The sequence below is a fragment of the Cnephaeus nilssonii genome, assembly GCF_951640355.1.
Source record: "Cnephaeus nilssonii genome assembly, chromosome: 16".
Lineage (NCBI taxonomy): Eukaryota > Metazoa > Chordata > Mammalia > Chiroptera > Vespertilionidae > Cnephaeus > Cnephaeus nilssonii.
The window spans coordinates 48,674,887-48,701,203 of record NC_137087.1 but is presented as its reverse complement, the minus strand read 5'-3'; the positions used below and the strand labels follow the sequence as shown (position 1 = coordinate 48,701,203).

The following is a 26,317-nucleotide window of genomic DNA, read 5'->3' as shown; positions in this document are numbered from 1 at the left end:
TGCATTGACATAAATGTTAGCTTACACACCCTGTTCTGTGCCTTTTTTTCTTTGTGTGATGGGATGCAGTTAACAATACATGTCATCACTTTTTTTTAATAGTTAAGTATCATTTTCCTCCAAGGATATAGATCAGATGTGAATTCTAGGCTTATTTAATGTACAACAATAGACTGTGTATGTTGGCGGATGAGTGCAAGGGGAAAGAGAAATATGTGTGAGAGAGGGAGAAGATAAGGGGAAGGGAGGAGAGGGGAGGGGAGAGACAGACAGCAAAAGAAAAAGAGGCAGAGAAAGTAATATATGTATTGTTAAACCACCTGAGCCCATCTTCCTGATCACACATGAGATGGCCTCCCTCCATGGGCATGGTGACTACAGATGACAAGAAGGGAAATAGCACAAGCTCCTTCGGCCTTTGTGTTTCTATGGCCTAAGAACAAAGTATGCAACAGTCTAGTGTAATTTGACATTACATGACAAACCCTTTGGAATTTACGTCCTAACCCTGCCAAAAGATGTGACTCCTTACCCGGATGTATCTAATCTGCCCATGGCAAAGCCACTGAGGCTGTTTTCAGACGTTTGCTGCTATTAACAGGGCTATAAAGCACTAGCTCAGAGCAGAGTGTCAGTATGCCTTGTTACGTCATTCATAATCACAGAGGCAATGGCCTTTCTCGAGCCACGGAGCTTCCTGCGAATAGAACAGTGAAAGGTGTCTCCCTTCACGCCTCCTGAGATCACACTGCCTCCCATCAGCCCTTGGACTTGCATGCATTTTGAGGAGGAATGCATTTTTATATTTCTCATTTTCAAACACTACCCTAAAACCCCCGTGGGAGTTGAAAGCCAGACACGTGCATTAGAGAAATCTCTTAAAATGCGTGTGAAACTGCCTGAAAAAGTGAAAGACAAGCCACTTACAAATAAACTGGTCAAAGATAACACATATGTTTGTGGAATATCTTATTTTTTCCCATCATAAAAATACAGTTGTAGCCCATCTGGCATTGCTCTAACTGTGGTTCAGCATCAACTTATGAACCAGGAAGTCATGGTTCGATTCCTGGTTAGGGCACATGCCAGGGTTGTGGGCTCAAACCCATGTGGGGTGTGCAGGAGGCAGCCAGTCAATGATTATCTCTCATCATTGATGTATCTATCTCTCTCTTCTTCTCCCTTCCTCTCTGAAATCAATCTATATATATAAAAGCCTAATATGCAAAGTGTCCCCTTGGGAGTTTGATCGCTTGCTATGATGTGTGCTGATTACGAGGGGGGTGGCGTGGAACAAAGGAAGGCCCCGACTGGCAACTGACAGCCAGGAAAGGGAGGCCCCAGCCAGCAGCTGGAAGCCACTAGGGACCCTGCCCATGCATGAATTTCATGCACTGAGCCTCTAGTAAAATATATACATAAGAAAGACATTTTTAACTGAAGGAGGTTTTTGTGCATAGAAGCCATTCACCTCTTCTTGCTCAAGAATGGCATGAGAGTTGTTTTGGAGTCCACATGGGCTTCTCCCTTCTCCAGGAGCTCAGCCATCCCTGAGTCTCCCTCCTCGGATCCTCACTTCTCTTTGTCTTTTGCTCTTTGCGTCCCTTATTCATGAGACACTGCACCTCTGTGTGTTTTGCTTGGAAATTATAAAGTCATTTTGGGAAAGAGGGTCCATGTCTTTTTGTTTGTTTAGTCTCTCTTTCACTTGGTGTTATATGTGCATAGAATGGCCTTGGAAAATAAATAAGTGAAGGCCTACATTACTGTGGTCCTATTTTAACCTCAAAATGGAGTTGATGCTTTGCCAATGAGAAGGTGTGAGGGACAAACCTTTTCTCAGGTCTCTCTTCCAAAGTACTGAAAATATATCCACTTGAACCTAGCACTAGAAGGCAGAAAGTTACAATTCATAGAGTGCTGAATGAAAGTGTACTCCTACCCAGAGGGACAAAGAAAAGCATTGACTAAAAAAATTGGACAAGGCAAAAGGACAGAGATGAGAATATTGCCCATGTAGGTGGCACATGGTACACAATATTCCATGGCTCACTGAAGGTCTTGTTTACACACAGCATCATGAGGTGAATGGGCCCCATCATTGCTTCAACGGGTGCTAATTGCAATCCATTCTTTTCTATTCTTTGAATGAGGGTCTTCTATCTGAAAGTCTGGTTATCTATGGAAGCCCTTGTAACCAAATGTCGTAACTGGACCGTCTTTATAAAAACTTTACACATGGTTGTGTAGGAATTCTACTCAATCTGTCTGCTAAGTAAAATAAACAGCACCCCTCCCTCTGCCTTGGGAAACAGCAAGGTGCATCTTCCCCATTGAAGCCCTAACAGTGTGATCAGCTTTTTATGCAGAGCTATTTAATCTTCATAAGAGTTTTATGAAATAAGCTTTGCAGTATCATCATTAACAGATGGGGAACCTGTGGCATGAAGAGGTTAAGTAATTTAGCCAAGGTCACACAGACAGAAAGCGGCACAGCCAGGATTCAAATACAGCTGGTCTGGCTCCAATATCTATGCTCTACCAATTCAATGCACTCTGTAGCCTCTGCCTCTTGGCCTTCTCTTCTGGCCTGGGGCAGTGAGCCCTAGAAATCCGGCCCATTCAGGCAGACGAGTAGAGAAAACCCAAGGCTCTTTTGGCCACCATGCCTGTATGTGTATCTCTCTGGCTGGTCTTGGCAAATGGACCCCGGGGATTCTTTAAGCTCAGTTGTTGTTGTTTTTTTTTTTTTTTTTCCAGAGAGGGCATGAAACCTTGTGAATTGCACAGTGCACAAGACTATTAATGAAAATCTCTTGGTCTTTGTCCACATGGTCTGTATTTTCTGACTCTGTTCAACTTTCTGGACTGGCATACAAGGTGTCAATCAAAGCAATATATATTAGACTTACTACTGGAAACCAGTTAATTCAAATTACATAGGAACTTTGAGGATGTCTAGGATTATTCAGAAGGTGTAATGCAAAGAAGCCCCTTTAATAATTTCGGCTTGGAGCCTGGTTGTGGGGGTGTGGAAGGGACTCAAGGAAACTTTCTAGTGCTAAATTGAGTTATTACCCTGAGTAGTAACATAGCATTTCCCATAGAGAAAAATGAAGACCAGTTGATATATTTTCCTCATCAACTAGTACACTTGAGATATATTTTTATTTTGGGTGGCATTACTATTGTCTGAAAGTAGTCATTGGCAATTGTAAAATAATTATCCTACCTAATAATAGACAAATATGCAAATTGACCGCACCTTCGCTATGCCCAAGCCACGCCCACCAGCCAAGCCACACCCACCATCCAATCAGGACGACTATGCAAATTACCCCAACAAAGATGGCGGCTAATTTGCATATCAAGACAGCTTAGAAAGAAGCCAAGAGATGCTGAAGGGAGCAAAGCTGCGGAGAAGCAAGCAAGCCCGGGGGGAGGAGAAGGGAGGAGCGGAGGCGGGGCCGGGGGGAGAAGGAAGGAGAGCGGGCGGGCTGGCGGAGAAGGCAGGCCGGGGGACAAGGGAGGAGCGGAGGCGGGGCGGGGTAGAGTGCAGCAGGAAACCCTATTGCAGGATTTTTCCTGCAACGGGAACGCTAGTAGAATATAAAAGCTTATTCTTATACTATCTCAGTGGTTGCTGTTAGTACTACCATAGCTAACATAAATGTATGTATTCCTCTAAGAAGTACAAATTGCTTCCAAAACCAAGTTACATGTATAGGGCATATTATAAAACACATCTTACCACAATGTCGCCCTTCAGAAATCAATTATATTGGGAGGCAGTACAGACCGGAGGTTAGGGGGCTCAGAGATAGAAAGTGTGAGTTCCAGCTTTGCCATTTGCTATGTAAGGGATCCTGGGGAAGTTCCTTAACCTCTGCGTGCCTCAGTTTTGTTCTCTGTGAAGTGGGGGCAATACCTACTTTATTAAACTAGATGTTTCTTGTAAAATGGTTATATGTTTGGCACCTAAGAATTGTCTTGAGTGCCCACTGACTCATCCTCTCTAATAAAATGGTAATATGCAAATTAACCATCACTCCGCTACATAAGCCACGCCCACCAGCCAAGCCACGCCCACCAGCCAATCAGGGCGAGTATGCAAATTAACCCCAATCCAAGATGGCTACAGCCACAGTGAGCAAGGTTTCCCAGGTAACAGAGGAAGCCAAGCTTTCCACAGCCATTGCAGGCCTAAGCCTCCACTCAAGCTACAAAGTTTCAATTATAGAAGGTAAACAATTTCAAACAAATGGCGGCAGAATGGAGCTTGAGAGAGCAGGCCATGGTTGCTGGCGGCAACAGGGGAAGCAAAGCTTTCCGCACACCCTGGCCGGGCTCACCTGCTTAAGGCTACAAAGTTTCAATTGTAGAAGGTGAATTAACTGCCACAGAAATGGCTGCCGGAGCCCCAGGCTTGGCTCTGCTCCAGGCTACAAAGTTTCAATTGTAGAAGGAAAATAAATTCCAAATACCAGGGCCTCCCCTTGGGTTGCCAGGGGGCGTGGCCGGCCTGCAAACCACCACAGGCCCCTCGCTCAGGCCGCCCCACACCCCAAGGGAACCCCCACCCTTATCTATGACACCCTTCAGGGCAAACCAGCTGGCCCCCACCTGTGCACCAGGCCTCTATCCTATCTCATAAAAGAGTAATATACAGATTGATCATCACTGCAACACACAATATAGCTGCCCCCATGTGGACACAAGATGGCCACCACAAGATGGCCAGCAGGAGAGGGCAGTTGGGAGGCACCCGGCCTGCAAGGGAGGGCAGTTGAGAGGGACCAGGCCTGCAAGGGAGGGCAGTTGAGAGGGACCAGGCTTGCAATGGAGAGCAGTTGGAGGTGATCAACCCTGCAGGAGAGGGCAGTTAGGGGTGACAAGGCTGGCAGAGGAGGGAAGTTGGGGGCAAACAGGCTGGCAGGGGAGCAGTTAAGCATCAACCAGGCTGGCAGCAGAGTGGTTAGGGGGTGATCAAGCTGGCAGGCAGAAGCAGTTAGGGGCAATCAGGAAGGCAGGCAAGCAGTTGGGAGCCAGCAGTCCTGGATTGTGAGAGGGATGTCCGACTGCCCGTTTAGGCCCGATCCCACCAGGATCGAGCCTAAACGGGCAGTCGGACATCCCTCCAGCAGTCCCAGATTGGAGAGGGTACAGGCTGGGCTGAGGGACAACCCCCTGCCGTGCACGAATTTCGTGCACCGGGCTTCTAGTAGTAATAATATTATTAAGAGTGGCTGATTCTACATCTATCATTTTTATTAGCTGCCTTCTTAATTTGGCTTTCCCCAATTTGTGGCAATGAGGGACATCATCAGCTTTGACTCCCCATCAACCCTGTCTGCCTCTTCTCCTCTATGTCCCAGGATTGAATCTGAGTGGCCTGGCTTGGATCAGGGTTATATAAGGTGATGCATTACTTGTTTAGATCAGACACATATCTACTCTAGGAACTAAAAAAGGAGATGGGGTTGAGACCCAGTCAAACTGCATGGTTCAAAGATGAGGGACCATGATTTAGATGATTCCTAAAAAGGAAACAATCTATTTGGTTAACATAAAATGGGAAGATAGATTCTCATTGGGGAAAAATACAGATGGGAGGACTGATTGTGCCCAAGATAAAGTTTCATAATAGGTATTCATATTTGTTAAGTAAATACAGTGGTTCAGGCACTTGATAACCCATACTACTTTATTCTCAAAATAAGATTGTGAGGTAGGAATTCTTACCCTCATTTTGATAAAATGAAAAGTTATGTAATTTATCCGACATAACACACAATATGTAATACAGTCAAGTTTTGGAACTTGGTCTGTCTGGGTTCATGGCTCTTGTTTACAGTAGCAAAGATCAGCCACAAATTCAAGACCCATTTTCCACCCACATCCTTCAGTAATACCTGTGAGTATAACAGTCCAATAGTTAAGGACCTCAAGTGTTGAATTTGACACTGAAGAGGAACATGGTATTGTAGGATCAGCAGTACTCAAATGCCGTGAATAAGTAAAGCCCCGACCAAAAGCCAAATTGGCTATTAGAACTTGATGAATGTGTTTTGTTTGGATCTAATTCAAGTTTAGGTCAGTGCAATAGAAGACAGTTTCAATTATAACCCACTCAGCAATCTATCATCTATGCAAAAGACAAGGCAATCTTAGGGCTGCTTCACTTAATTAAAAGTAGGTTCATACTTACCGTATTGATTATGTTTCTCTTACATATAGGGGGCTGACTGGAAATCGGGGCAGATAACTGGTGATTACATATTTTCTGTGACTAATTCACACATGGAAAATTAAGAGTTGGCTCAACAATGAACCTCTGCTATTCTAGAACATCAGGTTTGTTCCAATGATGTTCCTCAAAGGACCTATGACAGTGGTATTACATAGCAGAGAGATAACTCCATCCTTAATATGTTTGAACATGTATATACACCCTCATTCTTCCGCATGGTCCAATGTCATTTATGCGAATGGATTCCCATGCCACATCTTTGGCAACAAGTCACATTTGCTAATCGCTTGTGTGCCAAGCTGTGTGCCAACCTCTTGCATATATATTTTCAAGCACTCCTCAAATTAATAATGTGAATTACTAATCAAAACTCATTCTCAAGATGTGATAGAAAAATGCAACCTATTTTTAGGGAAAAAAATAAACAGGAGATATTGGCTCATGTGTCTGGAAGGTCAGAAGGTCTAACTAGGCTGTACTAGATGCAGAGGCTCATTAAAGTCGTCAGGGCTTCATCTCTCCCCACCGCTCAGCTCTACTGTCCGCTGTGTTAGCTTCACTCTCAGCCAGACTCTCTCCTTCTGGCGGACTCTGCACCTCACATCTTCCCAGATTCACTGCAATGGAAAAGAAAACACCCTTTTCTTGTTGCTCCAGGAAATTCCTGGGAGTAAAACTTACAGGCCTTGATTAATTAACATGCTTACATATAGACCAGGGGGTACAGTCAATTCCAATTAACCACATGGATAGAAAGTAAGGAATGGTGAAACCCCAGGAAAGGCTGGAGGAATGTTCATGGGAAGATATCAACAAGAAGTATCCATTAGTGGGAAGTGTTGTCATTTTCTTCTTAGGATGAGAAATAATTAAGATAAATATAGAAACAAAATCCCAGAGAGGTCAAATAATTTTGCCTGTTACATGTTATTAGGTTATGGTGATGGAATGCATATTAGTCATCATACTAGTGTCTTCCTCATAGACCTGTCAGGATTAAAGTGAGAATTCAGGTTAAACTCTAAACATGTGTAATACATGATGAATAAATATTAACTATTATTTAAAAGAGAAATAGAGAAGAGTCATGTATTCATGAGTTTCTGAAATGTGGCAGCCTCATTTTGTTATTCAACTTGATAATTTCTTTTCAATGAGAATTTTTAATGTGTACATGTCTATTTTTCTTTGTTGCCCCAGAATCAGGAATAATGGATAGAAAATCAGCTTACTGTTGTATTTTATACCTTCTCAATTATTTGAAAACTTTTGTTACCCAACTCATTTAATTTGCCATCCGTTGCGTAATTTCCAGAGCTAACTCTTGGCCAGGAAGATTAAGGGAACTTGCTCTTGAGGGCCTTGTAGCTTGAGATGGAACTTCCAGGGAGCCCCTACAGAAGTATATGGGAAGGATCTTGCCCCTGCATAGTTGCCCCTCTGTGAGTTTGCAGCCAAGATCTGGGGTCACCAAGAGGGACATTGAATTGTGAAGGGAAGAGCAAGGACAAGTTCAAAGCTATCATTACTTCTGCACTGCCTCTCACCACCTCTAACCAAAATGACCTTCAGAGTGAAATGGCTGCTGCTTCTCTCCTATATACTAAATCCCACCCACATTTCCTTCTGACCCCTCCTAACCTGCAACCATGCAAAGACTCTTGGGAGTTGTAGGTCGGCCAAGTGGATCCAGCATGGAAGCATCACAGTCTACCCCCTTGAAAACTTGGCACCTGTGCACATCTTTTTCAACCACATATAACTTTCAAATGAAAACAAAAACAAAATTATGCTTCTACCTCACCTGATAGGATTTTCTCTATACAACTTAAAACATGACACATATCTTCCTCCCAAAATGAGGACAAATTGCAAATGCCACATTATCTATGTTTGGATGACATTTCTCTTCTGAGTCATGCTTCTGCCTTCTGTACAGGGGTGGGCAAAAGTAGGCTTACAGTTGTGAGTACACGAAACAGGGTTTATTCTTATCTTGTTATTTATTAATTATTGTACTATTTATTTGTATTACTTGTCATTTTCCAAACAAAGAATTATAAACATGCCTTTGCTCCCCCCTGTATTCTATAACAAAAATACTGATATGTAAGGTCAACCACTACTAGCACATCTTATGTTGAAACACAGAAGAAGAGTGGGGGATATGAAAAGGAAGAGAAATGCTGTACACACACACACACACAAATATATATATATATATATATATATATATATATATATATATATATATTCATATTAATCTATAATGTGGTGGGAAGTCTCTAGGGAATGTTTCCTAAGGAAAAGGATTTGTCCTTTGATGGGCCAAAGATAAGAAGAAATTTACCAAAGAGCTAAGATAGGTAAGTGCTTAGAACAGTGGCTGGCACAGGCCATATATCATGAACTTTAAATTTTCATTGAATGAAGGTGCACCATTTTATTATGTATTTGTCAAAAATTTTCTGACAAACTTTATCATTTCAATGATTGTAAGATACCTAATGATTTAAAAGATGTTAAAATGAAAAAGTGAGCATTTTGGAATTGATGGAATAGGTACACAATAAATATTTGCATGATGAGTGAAAAATGAAGAATGGATATTGAGGGTGAGGCAACCAAAGATATTTATTTTTCAAATCAAGGGTTAGGTTAGAGAGGATTGTCTTAGTAGATAACTAATAAGATGTGGGGCTGTAAATTCTAGACAGGATGGTAGAAAAGATCCAGAAGACTGGCTCATTTGACTGGGCAGGAATGAAAGGCAGAGCACGTTGAGAAAGATTTAAAAAAAAAAACACACCAAAAACCTATCAGATGAGTGAATCTATGTACTGGTAGATGACTGGCCCTGATGTGTTTGTGCATCAGAATCTCATGATTGTTACAGAACATAGAAACCATTGCATCCGACCTCCTATGACTTGCAGGAATCCCTTCTACCAAATTCTAGATAAATGGCTGAAAACAGCCTTCTGGATGAACTGGAACTTTTTCTATCTGTCCATCAGGATTTATATGTCTATAAAGAAAGTATCCGAGGAAATGGACCTGTCCCACTGTTTTTTATGGTTGGCTCTGGCACTTAAAACAGCAACCCCTCAAACACAGCAATTCCATCACGTAGAGAAAGCTGTCAGGGTTTTCACAGGCATGGCGAGATGTGCCCTGGGATGGGGGACAGAACCTGCTACAGCATTTATGAGATTTATGTTAAAGGGATTTACATGAAGGCTGAAGTTTAAGGCAAATAAATCCCAGAGGACAAATATTACCCATAATTGAATTACAAAGCCATTATCATGTGCTGAACAGAGCAACTTTATGACTCTATTGTGACAAGAGGAAACTTGTTAGAATATTTATGTGCCTGGGATCCCTTCTGCATCACCAACCCAGAGAACACACCATTTCTTCCATGTGTCTCTCATGAGCAGTTAGCCTTCCTGAGTAACACAGTAGCCAAGAGGTAGAATCCAAAATAGAAATAGCATAGAGCCACATCAGCACAAACCTCACACTTGACCTCACATTCAACAGTTCCTCTACCCACCATATTTATATTGTCAGCCTACATCAGGCTCTTCCTATAATAACCAGGGAAACCCTAGAATAAATAAAAACTCTGCATGTCCATATTGTTTTCTACTTCTGAATTAAAAAACACTAAGAACATTTCAGCAATGAGCCATTTTCCAGTCATCATTTAAAAGAAATAATATAACTTTATTTTTGTGATCGCTGAAGTGTGTGAATCATGAACTTATGACAGCCTGCAATGCTACAGTAGTTTATCTGCTTTACATGATGAAATGACATCATCAGTTCATCACAGTGATCTGATTTAGTAAAAACAGATCACTTGAGTATTTATAGTAGCTTTGCTATAATTAAGTATATTCTTACAAGATTTGGCATAGTTTTTTTTCCCCTTAACTTTTTATTTTTAAATAATTTTAGAATTACAGAAGAATTGCAAAGATAAGACAGTTTCCATATCTCTTCACTCAACTTTCCCTAATATTAACACCTCATATAATCATGGTGCAATATTCACAACTAAGAAAATAGCATTAGCATATTCTGTCAGCTAAAATGGAAATCTTACTGGGGTTTCCATATATTTTCTACTAATGTCCTATTTTCCAATCCAAGATTCAATCCAGAATCCTACATTGCATTTATTTATCATATCTCCTCAATCTCACATATCCTCAAATCTGTGGCAGTTCTTCAGTATTTCCTTACCTTTGATGACCTGGATAATTTTGGAGCTCACTAATCATTTATTTTTTGTCAATAACAGTTTACATTCAATTTCATTTTGGATTAGTTTCAGGTGTAGAGCATAGTGGTTAGACAATCATATACTTTACAAAGTGTTTCCCCAATATTTCCAGTACCACCCGACACCATACACAGTTGTTACAAAATTATTGACTAGTCAGTTGTTTTGTTGAATGACATTCAAATTGGGTTAGGCTAGTATTTTTTCATGATTACAGGGTTGTAGATTGTCAGGAAGTATACCACAGAAATGATGTATACTTCTTATGACATCGTATCAGGAAGTACAAGCATCAATATATCTCATTGCTGATGATGTTCACCTTGACCACTTGCCTAAGTGGTATCTGCCAGGTTTCTCCACTGCAGTTACTGTTTTCTTTGTTTCATGCTCTATTTTTTCGAAGTTCATACTCAAGGGAAGGAAAATTAAGCTCCAAATCCTGGCAGGAGGAGTATCAAAAATTGTGTGGACATATGTTAAGAATGCCACAATAATTAGTAAATATTTTGGTAGATACTTTAATGCTATGAATTTTACCCACTAATTTTAGTATTTTTCAGTTGATCTTGCTTGTAGCAATTATTACTGTGGCATTCTCATGGACATTTTCTATTTTAATCACTTCTTATATATTGGAACTAGAGGCCCAATGCATGAAATTCCTGCAAGGGCCTCGGCCCTCACAGCCCTGGCTACCTCAGCCCTCACAGCCCCAACTTGGTCCGGAAGGTCGTCTGGATGGTCATTCTGCTGTTTGGTCTAATTAGCATATTAGCTCTTTATTATATAGGATCCTTCTCTAAGGAATAATTGCCCCCTCTTGGATGCTTACTTACTAATACCATTGTGTAGTTGCTCAATCAACAAGGTGACTGGAAAAGATGGTGAATAAGCCCAATGCTGGATTATGTTTTGTTTCTTTTTTGTCTCAAGTATCTCTCTGCCCTTGATTGGAGCTGGTACCTAGATAATTCCTGGTAGATACTAATGCATCATTAAGTTGTCACCTGTTAAATAAGGGCAAAAACTCTCTGCCTAATAAAGTTCTTTTGAAAGGAATATTTTAGGGTCTGACCTGGGATGAAGACCTCAGAAGTAAATGCATTTTCCCAGTGATGCATTCCCTTTAGTGGTCTCGGAGGTGGGGATTCCCCCAGTGGTTCTGCATCCGCCCCCTCTTTGTTTAGTTGGGCATCTCACAGCATCTTCACCATAAGGAGGGTGATGTGCAGGTTCTCTCTCTCTCTCTCTCTCTCTCTCTCTCTCTCTCTCTATCTCTCTCTACACACACACACACACACACACACACACACACACACACACACACAAACTTCTCCCTTTCCCTGTTTCTCTGTCCTAGCCAAGGAAAAATGCAAGTATTTCTGCTCCCTCAAAACAAAACAAACCAATTGAAGGGTGCTGACCTCTGTTGTTTCACAGTGATTTTAATTCCCTAAACAAAGAGTCTAGGTTTCTAACTGACCCAATTGTCGAATATATGAAAAATATGGTACAGAAAATGGATAACTATCCTAAACAGATAAGCATTCTTATAAATGAAAACCTTGAATGATACCATCTCTATAGAGATAAGGACCCACAACATGGACAGGCAGTTTATAAAAGAATAAAGTGGCAATTAAATAAAAATATTTAACCTCACATGTAGAAAATAAAAATTGGAAAATGGCATGGCTTTTATTAGTCTATCAAATGGATTAAAATTTTGAGAAGATAATGCTTAGCCTTGGTGAGAACTTGGGAAATGTACAGTTTTATATGCTTTTCCTAGGAGTGTAATTTGTATAAACTTTCCGGGAGACAGTTGGACAATATATGAGGAGTCTTAAACAAATATCCATTCTCTTCAAGCCAATGAAATTCCCTCTTTTAATAATTCTTCCAATTGAAAAACTGAGAGTTCAGTGAGACATGCTAATATTTATCTACAAAGATAATTAGCACAGTATCATATATAGACAATACCAATCCCCATGGTCAGAATGTGACTTAAGTAAATTATAGAATATTGTGCAGCTGGCAAAACAGTGCATTTCCATAGTATATTATGCTGTGCTATGTTATTAGTATGATGCAAAATTATTTTTTTTTAAAAAGTAATGCCTACACAGAGAAAAAGTACTAAAGGATCAACGACAAAACATTAAAGGTGGTTATTTCTAGATGGAAGGATTGTGTGAATGTTGTTATTGTTGTTTTTTTTAAACTTTGGTACACTTTCCATTATGTTTGACATATTGCTTTTAGTATTAGAGTTTTAAAAAACAGTGTGGGCCCAGTCAGCATGGCTCAGTGGTTGAGTGTCAACCTATGAACTAGGTGGTCATAGTTCGATTCCCAGTCAGGACACATGCCCAGGTTGCAGGCTAGATCCCCAATGCGGGGCATGCAGGAGGCAGCCAGTCAATTATTTGCTCTCATCATTGATATTTCTATCTATCTCTCCCTTGCCCTTTCTCTCTGAAATAAATAAATAAAAAATAAAAAATAAAAAGTGTGATTTATATCAATTATGCCAATTATATTAATAAAGCATTCAAGCATATTTCCCAATGAGGTGGATTATGGAAAACAACAAACAGGAAGGCACTGAGGCCACTGAAGAATAGCCACAGGAAATGGAATTTCTTCTCTCCTCCTTCTCCTCTTCCTCCTTCTTCTTCTCCTACTCCTATCCCCTTGGTCATCCTCATCATGTCTCCAACCCTTTCATCTACCTCTCTTTTTCTTCTATATTTTCTTCCTCATCTTCTCTTTCACTCTTTCCTCCACCCGCCCTGTCCTCTCTCCTCCCCTGTTTACCCTCCTTTTTAAACCCCCCTCTTCTCCCACCTCTCCTCTTACATTTCTATCATTCTGATAGGTTTTCAACTCTAACTTTAGGAATGTACACCCATAGTACAGTATTAATTTCTCTTAAAAAGGTCAATTAAGCCTGGCTGGTGTTGCTCAGTGGTTGAGCATTGACCCATGAACCAGGAGGTCACAGTTTGATTCCCTGCCAGGGCACATGTCCGAGTTTTGGGCTTGATCCCCAGTGTGGGGTGTGCAAGAAGTGGCCGATCAATGATTATCTCTCATCATTGATGTTTCTATTTCTCTCTCCCTCTCCCTTCTTCTCTGAAATCAATAAAAATATATTTTTAAAAAGATACATTAAAAGGTGTACTTTTCATCGTCACATTGGTTTTCTTGGTCAAGCAGTCAAGAGTTCAAAGGCAAACTGGCACGGCCTTCAGAGTATTTTCACAGGATCTCATCTCATTGTTTGCCCATTGCAAATCCCTTTAAACCTGGACTCAGAACTCGACAAGTGCTCTGTAAATAAGCCAAGTACCAAGGAGACTAGCTGCCTTTTGAAAGCCCAGGGATTTTTGTCTCTGCTGTGAAGATGGATTTAATTCCCTTGTGCACCTAACCCAATTCTGTCCTTGCTGCCCTCCAAACTTTACTGACTGGATCACTTTCCCTTCTCCATTGAAGAGTTTGTAGGCAATAGCCTCTCAGGGTATTTTTTTCAGAAGTACCAATACCCAGGAATAAATCATATGTTTGTGTTACACTAGGCTGAAAAAATATAGAGCAGCTATTCAAGGATGGTTAAACCAGGGCCAGTGACCTGGCAGTCCCATGTGGAGACTAACACTGTGTGTCTCAGGAGGGTCAGAATCTGTTAGTCATTTTACAAGTAGTTATAGAGAAACCAACTTCCAGCTTAGAAGCCCAGATATTTTTGGGTATAAACTAAACTTAATGTCCAGCCTGTTTCCAAGCACTAGGACATGGAACTCTCTAATGTTCCTAGGCCTATGCTACCCTAATTGCCAACACACCTGTCTGTTCTGGCTGCTGTAAGAAAGTACCACAGGCTGGATGACTTTTTTAAAAAAATCTATTTTTTATTTATTTGAGAAAAAGAGAGAGGGGGAGAGAGAGATAGAAACATCAAGGAAGAGAGAATTCATTGATCCGCTGCCTCCTGCATGCCCCATACTGGGGATCGAGCCTGCAACCCAGGCATGTGCTCTGACCAGGAATCAAACTGTGACTTCCTGGTTCATAGGTTGACACTCAGCCACTGAGCCATGCTGGCTGGCCTGGATGGTATTTAAAGGACAGAAATTTATCTGTCACTGTTCTGGAAGTGGGGAGTCTGAGATCAGGGTGCCAGCACGGTAGGGTTCTGATGAAGGCCTTTTCTGGGTTTCAGTCAGCTGTTCTCTCCTTTTGTCCTCTCCTGGTAGAAGGGGTGAGGGATCACTCTGGCCTCTCTTATAAGAGCACTAATCCCATTCATCAGGGTTTTACCCTCATAACCTAATCACCTCCCAATGGCGCCCCCACCTCCTAATACCATTACCTTGGAGGTTAGATTTCAACATTTGAATTTTGGAGAGACACAAACATTCACACCAGGGCAACACATAATCCTTGCAGGAGGTCAACATAACTGAAGTTGCCCCATTTATTTATCCCATATTTGTTAGTGTGAGACACACACATTGATTTCTGAGTTAACATGATTTCCCTGAGATACAAAGAGGTCAAAAGAAAAGGGATTCTTGGTTTTTTTGATTTTCCCATGAGAAGGATCACTGGAGTGAGTCAGGAACCTGGATTAGTGTTTCCATCCTTGACACTGTGAGTGGTGTGACCTTGGACAAGGCATTTGCTCTCCTGAAGATTTGGTTTCCTTTATCATGACGTGAGGGGTTAGGACTGGTTAATCTCTAGCAGACTTTTCATCTCGAGAGGACCCTTAACTCATATTGTTCACCAATACTCTTTACAAATTTTATTATTAAGTTTTATTGTCATTATCCTGTTTTACAGATGGTACATAGAGCTGTAGAAAAGTTAGAAAGTGTAGGTTCCAACCTGATTGTATCATTATTAATTGTATGCCCTTGAGCAGGTAAATTGCTTTCAGAGATAATGCTGCTTTTCTTTTATCTCACCATTGTTTTTTCCCTGAATTTGTGTCACGTGTGAATTTTCTAGGCACACAATATCCTTATCGAAGCTGTTGACTATTGCTGAACAGGTCACCAACAAGGTCACAGCCTCACAGGGCCTATATTATATCAGTCCCACACTTAAAATATATAGACCAGCCACAGATCAGCACCATATGAAAAACACAACATATATATTTTTAATGTAGTTAAAGCCCCCTTATAGCTCATATACATTATCATTTTTTACTATGCAACTTTTAAGAGATATTGTCCCCATTTGATATAATTTATATTTATGCTATTTATATTATTTATATTTATACACACTCTATCTTCTCTATTGAAATATAAGCCACATGAGGGGCAGGACCTTGCTCTGTTTTATTCACTGCTAAACCCTCAGCACCTAGAAAAGTCACTGGCACATTGTCAGCATTCAGTCAATACCATGCACTCATTAACAAATTCCATTGAGGTTTCACTGTCTCCCCGGCTGCTGTTCAGTGTCAAGGCTACCCCAGGCATCTTTAGTCTAGAGCAGTGGTCGGCAAACTCATTAGTCAACAGAGCCAAATATCAACAGTATAACGATTGAAATTTCTTTTGAGAGCCAAATTTTTTAAACTTAAACTTCTTCTAATGCCACTTCTTCAAAATAGACTCGCCCAGGCCATGGTATTTTGTGGAAGAGCCACACTGAAGGGGCCAAAGAGCCACATGTGGCTCACGAGCCACAGTTTGCCAACCACGGGTCTAGTGCAATTGTCTCCATGGCAAGTTACCTACCTGCAAAAGCACCCTAGGAGGTGCACAAGATGATTCATTGAAATGCGGGAAGGAAATTTTACAATTTCTGATTTATTTGCTTCTCTTTTGTTTTTATTTTGTGAATATTTTCTAAAGTTAATATGTACGTACTCTAGTATATTTCTACAGCTTACAACTAACACCCTGTATTGGGCATCTGCTAATTTTTCCCCCTTGCTTGATATGTTCAAACAAAAACAAAAAATTGGAGAGTGTCATTCTTGGAATTCTTTTATGGAATTTAATTTCTCTGGGTCAGATAGTTTCCAACAGTCAAATGCTCAGGTTTCTATTAATTTACACTCATATTTGCTCTACCCTCTATTCTGCAGTTCATTGTCCTTAACAGAAATGGAAAGAAGAGGGAGGTGGAAAGGTTCTCTTGGCTCCTTGCCTCTGTTAATATGGCCCCTCTGGTCCCAAACAAAACCACCATCGCTTCTTCCTCTCTGTCTGAATTTAAGCTCAACAGGAACACACACTTGCTGGTGTCCTTAGCTTTGTCTTTCACGGCCACACTCTTCAACTGCTTAGCTCTCCTAGCAGTCTTAGTAGGATGGTGTCAGGGTTTTAAGTATTCTGAGATTTGAGAAAATTCCAGATCTTCTGTTCATATAAATTTTACTCTTCTCTTTTTCCTGTTGTGATTTGCACACATTGATTACATCTCCTCTTGAACTTTGTTTCCCAGACTGAAGAAATAGTCTTGTTTTTATTAACAATACAGATTTACTAATATTAAGAGTAATCCATAACTACATCTTCCTTGTAAAAGGTTTTTAAATTCTTGATGAAGATAATGATCCTTTTGACTATCACCCCCAATTCTAAAGTCTCCCAAAGGTGGCTACCATTAGGAATTTTGAATGTGTATCTCCAGTAACTCTTTTTCCATGGGTATGCATTTTTTTTTCCCTTTGGGTTTATCAATAGACAGTATTTAGATAAATTGAGTATTTTCATTTAATGGATTGCAAGAAAGTAGTTACAGATCTATCTAATTAATTTTATGTTCTGGCATGGCACAGTCTCCAAGATAAATTATTGACTAAAATTAACAAGTTGCTAAAAATACATAGGGTATGATATCACTGAAGTTTAAAAAGATAATAAGAAACCTTATTTAAAAATATTGTGAGTTACTCTTTCCCTCCACCCCAAACCCCCAAACTCTTTGATTATTTTAAATGTATTTCTCTGCATCTTGTCCACACTATTATTTCCAGACAGGGGTCAGGAGGGTGGTCTTGTCATCCTCCCTGGTGTCTCTCTAGATACCCCTCATCTGTATTCAGGAAAAAAACAGACAAACAAGGGGAGGAGCCATAAAAGTAGGGAAATAAGAAGGAAACAGGAAATGCAGACAAGGGAGAGTGGGGAGGGGAGGGGAGCATGGCCACAGAATGGTTTGTCTTGACCAATTTAGACCTGGTCATTTTGATGTCTCGGGAGGCATGTTTCCTATTTCTACGTATGGCTCTTCCAACTTTTAACTTTATTTCTATCAAGCACTTTGGGCAGCAAGTATCCTTATCTCCCACAATCTTCCTAAGCATTATATATTCCTTCATTCTGGGTCAGACACCCCATTCCTGGTCTCCCTTCTCTTCTCTTCTCTTCTCTTCTCTTCTCTTCTCTTCTCTTCTCTTCTCTTCTCTTCTCTTCTCTTCTCTTCTCTTCTCTTCTTTCTCTCTCTCTCTCTCTCTCTCTCTCTCTCTCTCTCTCTCTCTCTCTCTCTCTCTCTCTCTCTCTCCTTTCTTTCTTTCTGTCTCTCCCTGATGCACTTTGTTGCAGACCTCACATAATTAACAGTGAGGCTTCTGATTCTAGGAGTAAGGCTAACAAAATACAGGATTCAGTGAGTTTAAAGTTGTGGGCCATGCTGATTTTCAGTAACCACCATGTGCATTAAAATAACTTAAGCATCTTTTTATTTGTCTGTCTGTCTATAATAACTACCTTTCTTTCTGGGAAACCAGTGTGACAGTATGGAGACCAGATTAAAGAAAGCATGCTTCTTAGGCTTAAGGTCAAGGTTAAAATGTCCCCTTCGGGTTGTGTTGTATTTTTTTCGAACCCATTTCCCTTAAATGGGCAGGAGATGAGACCTCAGACTAAGCTGCTTTTCTCAAGAATAAAAGTTTCCATGTTAGCCTGGACTCTCCTGATGAGATCTGTCTTGAGAGCCTAACTGAAGTGGCCAGTGAATGGGAAACCCTTCACTACAGAAGAGGAAGTCAGGGTGTCCAGTCGCTAATACCTGTGGGCACTTTGTTTCTTCTCTCTGTAGCAGGCAGGGCCAATGGGCGTTGTTTATGGAGAGGGCCTGTGGGACCAGGAGTGCTCCATCTACAACAAGACAGAGGAAGACAGGTGTCTCCACCTCCCCCGCTTTGTTCCTCTGCAGATTCCTCCTCACTCCTTCCTGTGCCATTTACTGCAGATCTCAACCCCAATAAACAGGTGCTGGCCCATCACCGTGTTTATTTTTAAGACTTGCTCTGCGGTTATCTCCTAGGACATTTTTGGCTCTGCAGCATTTATTGAGCACTACAGTAAACCGGTATAAACTCGGACAAAATGCCAGGAGAAAGATAAACCAGTGACATTTCTCGCCCTCTCTGTAGAAAATGTTGACAAAAGCTGCATTTGGCGATTGTATTTCAGAAAGCTGACATTGCGTTGCTGACATCACCGTGGACTGGATCAGGGAGGGGCTGTTTTATTTGCATTCTTGACATTGGTAATTCTCAGATTTTATTCATAAATGGCTCCTACGTGTGATGCCAGCTGAAGATGCTGTGAGTGTAGATACAGGAGGCTGGCTTTGCCTTGTTTTCATCAACAGAGCTGGATCTAGGATGGCCTAAGGGCCTTCCCCTTACACTTTGCTTTGACAGGTAGGACTATACATAGATAGATGGGGACACGGTTCTTTTCAGCTATTTATAAACTTGAGCACTTAACTTTCTTCAGTGGCATCCATGGCCTTTTGCATCAAATACAAAACCTTAAACGTGGTGCACACAGGGCCCCTGTCTCGCCTTTTATTGTATCTTCTACTACTCTCCTCTGAAAACATTAGATTCACGCTATTGACTTACTGGTGGATGCCTATCTGGGTCATCCTCTCTCTGACCTAGGACCTTTTGACCTTCTGTTTATCTCTAAATACAATGCTCTTCCACCCCCTCTATATTGCATCTCCTTTAAGATTCAATCCATTTACTCTAAAGCCTTCCTGTTCCTTCCTTCTCCCCCAGGTCTCTCTCTGCAAGTGAAAGGACAGCAATCCTATGTCTTTAAGAGCACCTTGTATATTAGAGCCCCGTCTCATTGGGTCATTGTCTCTTCCATAGTTCTGAGGCCTCTATGGGCAGAGAATCTGTAGCTCTTGTTCTTGTCACATAGTAGGGCATTGAGAAGTTTCACTGAATGCATAAGTGTTTTTATTTATTCGTGTACTTCATCTCTGGGCTGTTGACTTTTTTTTTTTTTTTTTTGCTCTATTGATTTATGATGATTAATCATTTCTGCTAATAGGGTACCCGTGATCTCTCAAGAAGCTTTTATTACCAACATTAATTTTAATTTTGAAATGAGTATTAATATTCTCCATCTGTCTCCTGAATAAGAAAGGGAAAGAAGAGAAGAAATCAGATGCATTTCTGAGCCCTTGCTATGTGCCAGGAATCTGCTAAGTGCTTTAAGATGTATATTCTAGGAAAACGTATTTTAGCCTCATTTTATACGTTAAAAAATATCGAAGTACAGAGACGTTAAGTGACTTGCCAAATGTCACACACACAGATAAAGTGATAAATGCTGATGTGGCTGGTTGTGCACTTCTTCCGTATCCAAAAACATTCAGTAAACATGTATTGAATATCTATACATGGCATGCTTGGTGCCTACATGGAAATTCGGAAAGGTTTGAGCTTGTCTGTGAATAAGAGGGATAGACAGATGAGTCACCAGTTGAAACATGGCCTCATTAATGCTGTGCAAATGTACGCCTATGGTTCTGGAAGTGTCAAAAGTGAACCAACTTAGCTTAAGTGGCACCCCTGCTAGGAAGCCTATTTTCAACTTCACGCATCTGTAGCTCAGCCATGACTGTAAGTGTTAACAAGGCAGAAGAAGGTCAGAAGGCTTTCTAGACACAGATACAAGTACATGCAAAGGCCTGCAGACTTCCCTTCTGTGAAATTCAGTTCAAGAAGGGAATTTATTCTCTCAAGTAGACCTACAGGCAATATGAAGATATAAAGATAAAGCCACCCTGCTGCCTTTTCATATCATGAAAGGACCACATTTTTCCTCTCGTATTTATGGAGAGGTTCTTTCTGACCAAAGGGAAAGAGAAAGAAGAGAAGGGCCTTTCCATAAAGGGCCCACCAGATGTATCAGATATATAGGAAATACTGACCAGTGTAAAAGTGTTACCTATGTATTTATCAAGGAAACTTTTTTTTCTCTATGCTCTGATAAGCACAGACAATTTACTGATAAAAAAAAAAACGAGCAGCTGCCTTTCTGGAGCCCAGAGAAATCAGAGAAGCATTTATGTAAAGAGGTCCAGCCAACCATGATGAAGCATGACTGGGACATGTGCACAGGGCAGGCTAGAAGCATCAAGCATCAGGCAAAGGTGACCCACACTCTGTACTTATTACTAGCTAGACTTACTAGCTAGACATAATTTAAGCCATTCTTTTTTTTTTTTTTTATCCTCACCCAAGGATATTTTTCCATTGATTTTTAGAGAGAGTGGAAGGGTGGGGAAGTGACACACAGAGAGAAATATCGATGTGAGAGAGACACATCAATTGGTTGCCTCCTGCATGCGCCTGCAACCAAGATACGTGCCCTTGACCGGAATTGAAGCTGGGACTCTTCAGTCCACAGGCTGATGCTCTAGCCATTAAGCCAAACCGGCTAGGGCTTGAAGCCATTCTTGACATCTCACTCTGAAAATAAGGTGAAGAGAACATTTTGGATTGAATTGTATGTTTATGCTGTTTTTCTTTGGTTTATCATCATTTTTAGCATTATTTAGGTAAAATTGGCAAATAGAATTATATATTTAAAGTGTATAATGTGTACATTGTGAAAGGGTACATTGAGTTATTATATCCATTACCTCACATGTTTAACTTTTTTTGTGTGTGAGTGTGAATCAATAATTTCTACTCTTAGCAAACTACAACTATAAACACAGTATTATCAACTGTAGTCACTATGTTATTATACATTAGATACTCGGACCTTATTCATTTTAAAATAGAAAGTTTGTACCCTTTTACTTACCATCCTCTCCCCATTTCTCCCTTCCCCCAGCCCCTAGAAAACATCTATCTATCTATCATCATCAAGTACAATATTTGGTCTTAAAATGTACAGAAAACCACCAAACTGCAGTTCTAACCAACATGTATAAATGGGCTAGAGAATGATACGTTCTTCAGTATACCCATGGGCTTCTGTAAGGTGTCTGGTCAATGACAGGACCATTACAACCAGCACCTCCGCAGACATTTAGTATGGCTTGGTGTCCGCTTTTGAGAATTCACCAGTGCTCCACATAAAAGCAGCAATAATTCTTTATAACCTGGAGGTACTCCTAGACTGCAGGAAAATGGGTGAGCACATTATCAAATAAAAATAGTTGGAAACTCGGTGGTTTGGCTTGAAAGTTTTATTTCGTTGTTGCAGTTGTTTTATTACAGATGGACAAATATTCAAGCAGGGTACGGGAGCCGGTTAGGCACAGCAGACGCTGGAGAAACAAAGGCCTCCGTGCTGCCCCTGCCTCATTTCCTTAATGAAGAGGGACAGCCCCTTGAAACAACAGCTGCTGCCTTTACATACTTCAAAAGATCTTAAGAAACCGCTGCTTTTATTGATTTGGGGCCATGAGCACTTGAAACAATGCAAGTGGGCGCAGAGTTATCATTTTGCCTCCCATGGACACTAACCATAAGCCAAGCAGATAGGTTCGTGTGCTAGTTTCAACACCATGTTTCCGGGATGCCAGTCTTCTGGGAGTAACTGGTGCTACTCATTTCAAGGAAGGAACTCTGAGCAGGCAACATGGGAGGTGAACAACCGGTAACTACCCAGCTGTAATTTGCAAAACCCAGTTAACCACTGGGCTTTCTAGTTTAAAGGTGGTCAGGGAGCTTGTTTGTTTTTTGATGCTGATGACCATGGCCTTGTCAGAAGAGGTCACCTCTGGATCCAGTCAATGCTTCAGTATGGACATGGAGGGCCACTGTTCCTGGAGAAGCAGTCCCAGCAAAACTTCACTGAAATGGGGGTGAAAGTGTCACCATGTGCCTGTATTCAGATTCCAGTGATGAAATTCACAAGTGTGTGCCCATGTCTCTGGGGTAAATTATAAACCCTTATTAGGACATTTCTGCTTTCTGGAGGAAGAAAGCAGGACTTGATGTTTTGAGCATAGACTGAATTTCAGGCCGTCTATCAATCAGAAAACTTACTGACAGTGATAATAGGGCCTTAAAGAGACTTACTTTATTTTATTTTAAGATGAAGAGAGACTAAGCCACCTAGGTTTCAGAGTCGTTGAGCTGGGAAAAATGGGTTCAAGTAAGAAGAGTTCTGGGAATGTCCTTAGGACAATGATTAATTTACTTATTTTTGAAGAGCTCATAGACCATTATACAATCTCCCTCCCTCCTTTCTTCTCTCCTTCTTTCCTTCCTTCCTTTATCCCTTCATTCATTTATTCCCTCCTTTCCTTCAACATTTAACTAGTATAGCTCAAGCCTATATACAGAAAAAAATCTCCACTAACTCTCAGTTGGGGTTGGGGGTGGGGTTGGGGGTGGGGGTGGGGTGGGGTGTGCAAGTTGGAGAAAGGGCTGCTTTGATCTGGGGGAGGACACAAAAATCATGATAACAAACTATTACAGAATTTATATCGAAATATTTGTTGGTAGGGGGAGAATGATTTTCCTGGTGTAACTGGGAAATATTCAATGAAGGAAATGACTTTCAGTTGTGTCTTCAAATAAGAGTCAAAGATAATTAGGTGACACTGGAGAAAAGCATTTCAAGTTGAAGACAAACTTCCTGAGGCTTACAGAGGGCTGAGAAGCTAGTGGGAACTTCGGGGGGATTGGAAATCTTTCAGTGTGCCTGGAGATGGGCAGTGCCCAGAGATGGGGCAGCAGAAGCGAGATGGGACCCATCAGGTAGGGCCCCCCTGCATCCTAACTCTGAGGAGTATTTTTTAAAATATTTATTGTTGAAAGTATTATATATATTCCCTTTTTTCTCCCATTGAGCCCTTACATCCTGCCCCCTCTTCCCCCAGGCCTCCACCACCTATTGTCTGCGTCCATGGGTAACATTTGTATGTTCTCACATGGATGTGATGGCTGGGCTGCATGGATGTGACGGCTGGGCTGCATGGCTCAGAGCAGGCAGAGGTGCAGTTTTGAGCCATGTGACTATTTCCATGTAGAAATGAAACAAATTAAATGGAAGTTCTGCAGATCCTAATGAGAGCAAATTATAGATGGTCCCACATTTAATTCATCTTCCTGTATAGAAGTCTGAGAGAGAGACAGTATGATCACCCGTATTACTTATGTAACAAAATAATTGTTTTCTACTTAATATGGCTCGCTTCAAGATTACACTACATAATATGTGTCTCTGAGGCATTTTAAATAGGCCTTTATTTCATTTACACATACAGTTTCGGGCATATACCATAGTGATACATCTGTATTTCCCCCTAACATTGGTCCAACAGTAAAGAGAATGGTTATTCTTTTGCTATATTACATTCACATTGGTTGGGTCATGTGTTTTGTTTTGTTTTCATAGTTCATAGAATAGCAGTAGGTAGTTTTGCAAATTTCAAATGAGAGAATTAATTAGATCACTTTGCTATGCAATCCCTGTTCAAGTCAGGCAGCTAAAATCACCTGCCTGGCATTGCCTGATAAGTCTTGAAAGTTTAATACACTGTCAGAGAGATTTTTGCCGGAGACCACGTCTTTTCAATAGGACTTATTGAAAAGCCTGAGCTAATAACACACAGTATCTCTGCCAAAGTCAAGCCTGGACTCCACTGAAGAAAGGTTTCATTATTGTTTTTATGTGAAGTGGAAATTTTGCTGTCAGACTTTACAAGTAAACAGGTAGATGTACCCAAGGATGGTGGTTTTAGAATCCTGTGGACATCAGTAGTCCGCAGGCTCAGCTGAGCTTCTCTAAGGCATGTGTGAAGTTGCTAAGGTTGATGTTCCTTTTCATGTTTCTTCATTTTTTTAGGTCTGTGATGGGTTCAAACAAGGAACCAGATCTTGTGCATCTCGAGGCCAGAACTGTGGATGGTCGTAAGTAAATCAAGTTTTCCAAGGTGTTCACAGAGATAATTAGTTTTATCAATCCACCACGAACCACGTCTGTGTTCAGGAATATCGTTGGCAATAATCCAAGTCATTGGGACACAAGGACTCTTCCAGCTTTTAGTAATTCCGAATTGTCTTAATCATTGTTGACAACTCTCATTCAATCAGGCTGTCTTGCTTTCCTAGTAATGTGAAAATTCAAAATTCCTAATTTCTACCATGTTTTATTATTGTGATTGCTGCTGCTTTGTTTTGATTGGTTTTTCCTGTTTCCTTATTTTATCGAATGTCGTTCAGGCAATGCCTCCCTGTCTTGTTTGGAGACACACGAAGCATTTAGAGGGCACAGGGGAGAGAAGAATCATCATGTGTGTCCCCATGATAAGCAGCAGGAGGGCAAAGTCTGCACCTTAGATGCTCAGAGCAGCCCTAGCTAGGCCATCCACAGTGAAGAACTACATGTGATGTGAAGACTGTAGCTTTAGGTGCATGACAGAGAGGAAAGGAAGGTGCAAATAAAGAATTTAAACCCTTGTCTGAAAAAATCAAGTCTGCTCACTAATTGTGTGACCTTGAAAAATCTACTTAGACTCTTTATGCCTTAGCTTCCTCGCTGTAAATTAAATAAGTTAACAATAATGTGTCCTATAATAGCTAACATTTACAGAGCACTTACCCTGGACCAAGAATCATATTTAACACTTTATCTCCTTTAGCACAAGGAATCCTCACAATTTGTAGGTCGTTGTTCCTGTTTTGCAGATGAGGAAATCAAGTCATAGAAAGTTTAACAAACAACAACAGTGTACCTTTCCTTCTTTTCTGGTCCTGAGGTTCTCCTGAAGGTCTGAGAGTTGCTGGGGTACCACTAGATCTAAGATTGGGCACTAAAGGTGAAAAGGACGAAGGGAAAGGAAGCATGCATAGAAGAAAGGGATGAGGAAAGAAAAGAGGGGAAGAAAGAGGTCCCAAATGTAGAGGAGAGAAAGAGAATGAACTATCCACAGTTACCACCGAGCAATGAGGCTGTTAGAGGTTGTCCAACACTGAGCAAGATAGTGATAATTTAGTTATGGAGACATTTCCTATCTCAAAAGTATCCCTCACAATTTAAAAGCATCACCATCACTGGCCCCTGTGCCTGTCTACTTGTCTTCAGCTCTCTGAACACAAAGACAGCAGCGATACCTGCACTTTACCAGCTGACAACTCAGAAGTCACCGGTCACCCCTGCATCCCAGACTCTTCAGAAATCACATGTTCTCTGCAACTCTGTACACACCATGAGATTCTGCGTCTCTAGAGGTTTTGCTTCCCTTTCGGAGAATGAATATATTCTCTGGCAGAATCAATGGGAGGATAGGTCAGGGACCAGCACCTTCCTCCTTTTTAAATTTAGGCAGGGTAGCGGTATATCATGGCATCTGCCCCACCCTGTGCCTGGCACAGAATGAGTTCTGTGGGGTGGAGACGCCTGCAGCTGATTATGTTATCTTGGATCCCAGGGTTCACTTCTTACTACCCAATAGCCAGAGCAGCCTTTTCCTAAGGTAAAAGCAATCCTGTCATCTGTTTCGAGCTTTGATTGACTTCC

General features: G+C 41.0%; 1 protein-coding gene across 5 annotated transcripts in view; it reads left to right on the top strand.

Moving 5' to 3' along the window:
- SORCS1 (sortilin related VPS10 domain containing receptor 1) overlaps positions 1-26,317 on the top strand; it is a gene marked incomplete at both ends in the record, with an annotated part of 468,623 nt that overhangs the window by 312,104 nt on the left and 130,202 nt on the right. For all 5 annotated transcript variants that reach the window (XM_079793712.1, XM_079793713.1, XM_079793716.1 and 2 more), the window contains one exon: positions 24,644-24,708. In XM_079793712.1, coding sequence (XP_079649838.1) covers positions 24,644-24,708 — 65 coding nt within the window. The remainder of the gene's footprint in view (positions 1-24,643; positions 24,709-26,317) is intronic.